At 50.1% G+C, this 8,854-nt stretch overlaps 1 protein-coding gene across 1 annotated transcript; it reads right to left on the bottom strand.

The window, feature by feature from the left end:
• Positions 1 to 1,638: 1,638 nt before the first annotated feature.
• On the bottom strand, positions 1,639 to 6,501 carry LOC119094235 (protein wings apart-like; the record flags this gene model as incomplete). The annotated part of the gene is given in 3 exon segments (XM_037217313.1): positions 1,639 to 1,740; positions 3,509 to 3,719; positions 6,371 to 6,501. Coding segments are annotated over 2 exon segments (265 nt in total), but the record flags the coding sequence as incomplete, so codon positions are not given.
• Positions 6,502 to 8,854: the final 2,353 nt, after the last annotated feature.

Below are 8,854 nucleotides of genomic sequence, written 5' to 3'. Positions count from 1 at the left end.
GTTCTATGCTAACAAAAGCATCTCGTCCTTTCTGCGGCTATACTGATGCATAATGACCGCAGACTCGAGGTGCAGCCTGCCCACCGCGCGGCTCTTATCGGAGTCGGCCACACCTTAAGTGCGGCGAAACATGACAACCGCCCCACAAAGGCACGCCGATTAGGACTGAGGACCACTGGCCCGCCCAACACAGCTGCTAGGACCTGGCAGCCGCAGACTGGCTCACAAAACACCCGTCTCTCACCAGCTCACACCGTAGCTCCGCCTCTCACCAGCTTACCTCACAGCCTAGTATCTTGCCAGCTCACTCCATAGCCCCGTCTCCCACCAGTTCACCACACAGCCCCGTCTCTCACCAGCTCACCCCACCTCCGCCTCTCACCGGTTTACCACAGCTCAGTCTCTTACCAGCGCCGCCTCTTTACAACCACGCTTCGGCCTCGGAGCAACCGGCTTCCTTGTCCTGTTTTTTGGCATTCTCTTCGGCGCAGTATCACCAGGTAAGCGGCAGCCAAATTCCAGCAAGTTCGCCGTCGGTAGCGCCTACAGTCCACTCTTACTGCCTGTGCTTTCTACCCACGCCTACTGCCCGCCCCAACTGTCCGCGCCTCTTGCCCGTCCCTTCCGCCCGCGCCTTCTGCCCGCCCGTACGGGCCCGCGTGTTCTGCTCACCCCTTCTGCCCGTGCTTTCTGCCGGCGCCTACTGCCCGCTCATTACTCAGCACCATTGGCCCACCTTGTCATCAGCTGGCGAGAGCACGTTCTGCAGGTCATCGGTGGGTGGCGGCGGCGGCGGCGCCGGCCGGGACAGCAGCAGCTGGCGGCGCTGCTCCGCCACCGCCGCCGCCGCCGCCTGCACGGCCGGCGCGTTGCGGGACTTGAAAAACTTCTTCACCTGCCGACACGGCGCCCACGGCCGGGGTCAGTCGGGGTGCGGGAGGGCGGCCGGCAAGCGCCGGGCGGCGGGTGTGATGCGCCGGTGCACACCATCACGCACTGAATACGCCAAACAAGCACGCACGCGTACTCAAGTGTGATCCCCCATCGCTCCTGAGCTAGTGGAGTTTAAGCCGCTTCCTGACATCAGTTGATGCTGAACGTTGGTTACATAAGTTTTTCCTAACGCCGGTTGATGCCGGACGTTGGTTAACTAACATAAGTTATCATGTTCAGGGAACAACCTACATTAGTTTCTATTTAAAATTAAGAATGAGAACTGATATTCCGGCTGTGTTCCGGCAACTGAGAGTTGACTGTAGTTCCGTCATGTAAAATTAAGAATGACAACTGATATTCCGGCTGTGTTCCGGCAACTGAGAGTTGACTGTAGTTCTATATCGAACCATAAAGCACGGCCAGGCAGTTAGACGTGTAACGTGTAAATGCCTGGACGTTAAGGGTTCAACGTCCACAAGGTAACATATTACACTTCCGGCGTCGCTTCCGTGCTCTACGCTTCCCCACCCCCACAAACTCTCCTGTACCGCGCTCAACCCCATACCAATCACACACCCGACCCCTCACCATCCCGCCAACCCACACGCGCCCGCGCCCGCCACCCGCTCGCCCAGCCTCACTGCCGCCGGCGCGGCGGTCGCCGCCGGGGCCAGCCCACCTTGCGAACGGGTGCCGCCGCACCCCCGGGCGTGGTCGACTCGAACGAGAACGGGTCGGCGTGCGCCGGCGGCGGCGACGCCGGACGACCGTCGACGGGGTCCGCCTCGCCCGGCGCGCCAGAGCCTGCCGGCGAGCACGGGCGGAGTCAGGGGAGGGGGGACAATCGGATGAGCAGCGGCCGAAGCAGAGCCTGCCGGCGAGCACGAGCGGAGTCAGGGGAGGGGTGACGGGAGGGAGGGGCAGCCAGATCAGCAACAGCCGGATCAGCAGCGGCCGAATCAGAGCAGCCGAATCAGCGGCAGCCGGAGAGACGCCGCACCCGCGGGCGGCTGCTGACACAGAACGCGTGAACACGTGACATGAGGCAACGCTTTGCTGTAAGTAACAGAAGTGGTGTGAACACTGGCATTGGCACTCACAGTACCTGCAGGGACAAAACGCTCGAAAGTGGACTATTCGTCATTCAACTACGAGCTGAGATGGAAAAATATTAACAGAGACAAGAATATAATTTTAATGAACGATCTATTGGATGCCAGGTGATTGTTAGCAGCCAAGTGCAGCCTCCATACAAAACGTGCAGGCTAATAGATGAATAAATGTTTTGTTAAAGAGGCAAACTGCTGTTGAATCATGCGAAGGCACGGGCAGTATCCAGCTTTAAGAAGGCAAAGCCACAATTATTAAATTGTTCTCCAAATTTTGATGTCATGCTATATCAAAACAAAAAAGCTTTCTTTGCTGTCTTGCAGGCATGGGCCTGCTGCCCCCCCCCCCCCCATAACTTTATTTGGATCCCGTAATGGAAACATGAGAGCAACACGTAGTCCGGCTCTGCACCACCATTACCTTTATTTAGGGGCTTGGTGCATCCCATGTTATATTTCACTTGTTTATCACAAGGGCGTGGATGCAGCAGCATTATTATAAGCATCACCAGTCATTTGTAGCATCATCTTTTCAAGTACCGCTCAATTGCATTCACATACATCTGAAGCAGCGATCGTGGCGATCAAGGCGAAACAGATTAAATCGCACACATCTTTCAAAGATGACTGCATATCGTTACATACCTGTGCTTCACTGTTGGGTGGTAAATTGATACCCTTGAGCATTAACATATTGACATCACCTGAGCGGTCCTACAAGACACAAACTGTGGACAAGTTCTGATGCTAACTGACGTACCAACCATAGCCAGCGCTTTACACGCTGTGATCACGATGCTGACATATCAGTCCGCTGTTATGCCTATTTTGATCGAACAAGGGACATGACTGTGACTGCAGAATGCTCATACCAACAAACAAAGGAACATTGTGACTTAGGGGTCGTCCATGAATTGGGTCACGAGAGCCGAGTGAAGGGTTTTTGTGGAGCGTAACGGAAGCGCAACAAGAGAGGGAGGAGAAACATTAAACGGTGTAACGTCGTGCTCAGGTACGGCTGTTAATCATGCTCAAATCTTTAAAACAAAATGAAACCGTAAAACCGCATCCTGTTGGCTTCCTTTTGTCACAATGAGCGTACCCGTCATTTATTTCACATCGCCCCAGGTCAATTAACGGGAAAGCGGAGGTTACGTTTTTGGAATGTTCTGTAACGTTATTTGTGGACAGACACTTTATAGTTTCTGGAAGCCCACGGCAGTTATAACCGGTGAAAGGTCTATTAAAGGACAGTTATTATTATTGAAACAAAAGGCAACATCCCCTGCACACCAAGAGCGTACCTCCGAGCGAGCCACCGCCCAGCAAGACGGCGCGAGTCCTGTCCGCCTCGGCACAGGGCCACAGGGCCTCCCCAGCCCCAGCAAAGCCCCACCCGACCGGCCCGGACCACCGCCGCAGCCAGCCTTCGGTCCCGCCGCCGCCGGCACCAGCACGCTCACCATTGACGATGCTGCTGCGGATGGAGGTGAAGCTGGTGACGCCCCAGCGGCCGAGCGTGCCGGCCGACTTGGCCGCCGTCGGCTTGCGGTCAGAGACGCCGGCATCGAACTGGATCGAGGAGGTGGGCGCCGGCGGCGGCCGCTTGCACGTGTAGCGGGGCATGGCTGCGGACTCGCGCGCCGCTCAGTGGCCGCGCCGCATCTCGTCTCACTGGCGGATACACGGCCCACGGTCAGGTCCGGAGACGCCGGCTGCTGATGGTGGGGGAGCTCAGAACAGAGACACAGGGGGAACATTGAAGGGGGGACGAGGTACCGGGACAGGAAGTCAGTACACGGACAGGGAAAGGAGGTCAGAGGATGGACACTGCAGGGGATACTGACAGGAACAGAGACACAATGTCAGAACAGGGACACCACAGGGGACACTGACGAGGGGCATGAGGTCAGAACAGGGACATCACCGGAGACACTGACAGGGACACCATTCCAGGTCAATGTTAGAGACAATTTCTGATAGTTTGCAGGACAATTTTGGACACATCAATGGCGTTTTCCATCGATGAAGCTTGGCCAATCAATGATGTTCCCAAATAAACCAAAATAGTGTCACATGATTTTTTTTTAGCTATACCTTGGTCCCAGGTGACTCTTATACCATGAATTCCAAACCTAGATAGACCTATTTCAAAAAGCAATTTTGTACTTCCTTGTACCAAAAAGCACTGTTTTATCTCTTGCATAGACATAATTTTCCAATTTCCTACACAAATACTCAGCCCAAGATTTTGGCCTGACAACATACACAGCAGCCATGCATGTGCTTGTATCTGGAGACCCAGCCCAGGACATGGTCATGGCAGGCTTTATGTCTTGGTGTGGTATGGCCTGGTGAACAATGTCAGATAAAGTTATCTGCTCAGCCAGAGTAGCAACATCTGGGTTATGAGTTCAGGGTGTAAGCAATGACAGCCCCTGCTTGGTATTAACTCTAAGTTACATGCCACTCATGCAAAGCATTCAGAATAAGTAGAACAGGTAAGTTGTTCACTGGATTTCATAACTCACCCCCTCATGGGGGACATATTGCTGGGATAGCCACATGAAATGACAAACTTTGGTGTGCTACGCTGTGCACATAGCAGAAACTGCAAACATGAGTGCCTACAGTCAGAATCCTGTTTGGTGTTCCTGGTAATCACACATGATAAATTGGCCATTGGGCATACATGACTAGCAATCTTACACCGCTTACTTGTATTGTAAGTTACTGATGATGTCTAATACAATAGTTGTTGGCTGTTATTACACGGAAAACTATAAATAGCACAGGCAAGGATCCTTAGTGGTCTCCTGGCAGTAGCAGGCCGCTGGGAACATAATTGGCATAACATAGAAGGCAATGTACCCTTGACCATTCAAAAGGTTCCAAATTTATGAGTTTTCAGTGCATGACAACATATATTTAAACAGCATCATGTTCCTGTGCACAGGCTGTTCATTTTTGTTAAAATGAAGTAGTATATTTTGTAACTGCAGATACATCATGCTACACATGGGTTCAAGCATGGCCCATCACTGGAATTCCATAGCAGTGTCAGCAGAATTTTTGCACATAAAAACATGACATTGACATCCCAATTCCAGATTGTTTCAATATTTGATTTAATGAGAAGCAGAAATGTCAATATTCTTATGTTGTTGCCACCCTGGCCCTGGATTCACTGCCTTTTACTGGTCTCCATACTCAAACTTGCTCAAGATTAGACAATCAGCATAAAACCCAGCAGTCATCAACTCAGCATCTAGGTACATCAGCACCTGAGCTTGGTGAATCCCTGGGTGGACCAAATGTAACAGCTTCTGATCTTCTCATAACAGCGGCCCCCTGCCACAAAGATTTAGCCCTTATACTTGTTTGCTAGCCTTACAATCCAAAATATTTGAGCCATTCATGCTATTTATTGGTTTTGTATCTGACATAAGAAACATGAGCAATGGTGTCCCAAAAACTAAAGCATTTCAGCTGCTTCTCAGCCAAATGATCTACACCTACCTGAAACATATACATGGATTTAGTGCAAGCATCACATGCAATAGTTTGGTTGCATATTTATTTCTAAGTTGGAAATGTCTGTAATCTGCACAAGATGATTTACATTCCGGGTTGTCAGTTTTCACACCCCCTCGTCTTAAGATGTTATCGTTGCATGTGGCAAGCGATTTCTTAGAGGCTAACCAATGTTATAAAAGCTTTAAGTACTATTACAGTTCAAATGTTTAAATTCCAACAGTGACCAACTGCCTTAAGATAAGGCCAAAGGTTCACATGAGTTCAGAGGAGGGGGCTGAGCAGCAAAAACATGACCAAACTTACCCCAAAATGTGCAAACAAATAGTTTTCTCCCCAGATTTGGCCCACCTTATTCCCAAACTTCAGTCCCAGTTCAACCCCACATATTAATAGGAGACAACACCCCTTCTTTCAGATCATTGTCCACACAAGTAGCCAGCATGAACTGTATTGCATATCAAAATATAAGCCTCAAAATCTTTCAAAATGGCCTTGCCCCTGAAATTATGAGCATTGCTTGTCAAATCAGTGAAAAAAGAACAGTTCACATTCTGGCCTTAGAAGTAGGATAGTATTGCCAAAAAATAATGCCTTCATAAAGATCCTTGGGAAGACAAGGAAAACCTTCCTAAGCACAGCATATATTTAAAAAAGAAGGAGACAAAAAACCCACATCAAACTGCACCCAATAACTTAAAAATTAACAGCTAAACCACGACTTGGAGTTATAGCGCCCATTCCAGATGAGGAGTAATGCACCAAAATGGCATTCTCTCACAGCAATATACCGGTGGGAAGATAGCTTGTATCGCGCTGCTTCTAGACTGGCACACGTCTGCTTGGTGACACAGGCAACCGCCTTACAGAAGCAACAACAACCGTCCCAAATGCCGATAACCGTCCATGAACTGTGCAACAGTTACACAGCGCACGCACGAATTGTCAGAAGACGCCGTAAACGTCGAAGAATAGATTGTGTTTGTGCCACCTAGCGGTAGCAACTAAAACCTTAGTTTGAAAGAAGAGACACTGGTTCTATCTCGCCGTTGACGAAAATCGATAGCTTTGTTTACATACGAAGATCACTTCTTAAGATTTAGCCTGCCCCGCTCAACCAGCTAATTGTTGGTTGTCTATGTGTGTTTTAATATTTTCCAACCGTTTTGGGATGTACCGGTGGCAGCTTGGATTTTTATGTGGTCATGAACTCAAAACTTCGGCGCTAAGGCATTGACCAGTATGACCCGATTGAAAGCTGTTATCCGCCCCTTCCTCGCTTCATGCTGTGTCCTCGCGACATCCCATTTGCCCGACGCAGGCTGAATATGCCAGCCACGAGTGAGCCCAAGTGCTCCCTAGTCCGAGGGGCCCAGAAGCCCAGGGCCCCCTTTCCGAGTGCCTAGCACACTCCCCGCAGAGGGGTCACTATACGGGCAAGGTCACGGCGTATAGGTCCCCTGGCGCATGAAGTCCTGCCCCATCGTTATCCATTTTCGTTCATGCCATAACCATAAAATTCCAGTTACTGGCCGAAAGCACACTAGTCTTATCAGCCAAGTAACCAATCTACCAAAGCTGCCGGGTAATTGCGGAAATAGTATATGCGAGGCATATAGTAAAATAATACTGTAAATAATAGTGAGAATAGTATATAGTAAAATAATACTGCAAATACCTTACATCAAACGTAGGTCCCGAGGACCACCTAACAGGGATCCCTGACGTGCCGTATGGGAGGGCATGCGACCGCTCGAGCGGGACCGGACGGGGGCAGGGGCAACTCGAGGCTGTTCATGCGACGTGCAGCCGCGGAAAAGGACCCTCCTGTGATGAGTCGTGCAGGAGTGCAGGGTTGGGTGCGTGCGTACAAGTAAAGAGGAAGATGGGGCGCGCTTAAACCTTCTGGCATTGGCTATCCATCATCTGATCATCTTTGGTTATGAGCCATTCCAAAGAGTCCGCGCGCTCTCGGCGTCAGCGATCATTTGAGGATCTGCAGACGCCCTGGCACCACGCATGCCATTCTCGAAGATCTCTGACCATCGCAGGTTTACTGGTGTTCTCTGTAGCGGCTTTGACAGACGCCTTCACTCTGATCTTTTAGGCAGGGCATGAGTGCATCGGCTGGGAGGGGGGTTAGGACACGATCTCCATCCCATGCTCACAAAATTGCCCTCCAATTTACCTGTATAATTTTGTTTTCATGATTTTCCATTCGAATTGTTCTGTTGATGTTACGCTATCCCCTCCAAATTCCGCCTAAATCCCCTAATCCTGATTTGTCTCCCAGTCATGGGGACGTGGTTACACCCATGGGCAAAGGAGTATATTTGTCGATCTTTGCTTAAACTTGTATCGTCCAGTCTAACTGCATCACGCCGGAACGGCCCTATCGGATCAAGCAGGTTCGAGAAGGCATGGAAGAATATCCGCGGCCGTCGGAACATCTTCTTTTTGAAAATATGGGGCAAAACACCCGGTGCATGCAAGTTATTCGTGACTATCTCTAAGTTAATGTGGGGCATCGGCATCGTATAAAAAAAACGCGAAATAAGCGCACTCAGAGGGTGGGTAATTAAACGTGAGTCACTACCGCAGGCCGCAAGGAACACCTGAAAACCCCAAGAGGGGAGGGAGGAAAGAAAATATAAGGATTTGTAACTGTTGCTCACTATGGGAAGGCCACAATGAAGATCGCATAGCCCCCTCCCCCATCAGAGTTACCTATGCTCATAGATATCCCTTCATGAAATCGGTTGGAGGCTAAGCCGATAAGGTTGGCCTAACATGAGCCCATAAAAGGCGATTTCTCTCCAGCTTTCGGCCACTTTAATTTGCGTCCTCGCTATTAGATTGAAAACATATGCTGCCGACTCCGAAAACATTTTCTGCGGAGGAATAGGTTACCAGTTAAAGGTGATTGATGCTGCACCTTTGCAGAACATGCTTATAATGTGATGTATCTAATTCAAAGAAATAAACATATCCGTAAACAGAAAAAGGTGTCGTTCATCTTTTATCACAGGTGGTCAGAGGCGCGAAAAGATGGCTTTTGTAAATGGCGTGGCATGACATGTACCTACGGGCGAGAGCCTGTGGGGAATTTGCAAACGTAGTGGCACGCTGTACCAATATGCGAAAGTAAAACCGAAGTTGCACGACCTCCCCAACAGACATGCCGATAGCTGGCGGGACAGAGTAGGTAAATATTGGGGACCTAATGAGCCTCCATAGTGTCCGTCCTCAAAACAGCGTGATCAACGCTTTGACGC

The sequence above is a fragment of the Pollicipes pollicipes genome, unplaced genomic scaffold (genome assembly GCF_011947565.3).
Source record: "Pollicipes pollicipes isolate AB1234 unplaced genomic scaffold, Ppol_2.1 Scaffold_1600;HRSCAF=1878_pilon_pilon_pilon, whole genome shotgun sequence".
Lineage (NCBI taxonomy): Eukaryota > Metazoa > Arthropoda > Thecostraca > Pollicipedomorpha > Pollicipedidae > Pollicipes > Pollicipes pollicipes.
The sequence above is the reverse complement of the archived record's forward strand: the minus strand, read 5'-3'. Positions and strand labels throughout refer to the sequence as shown.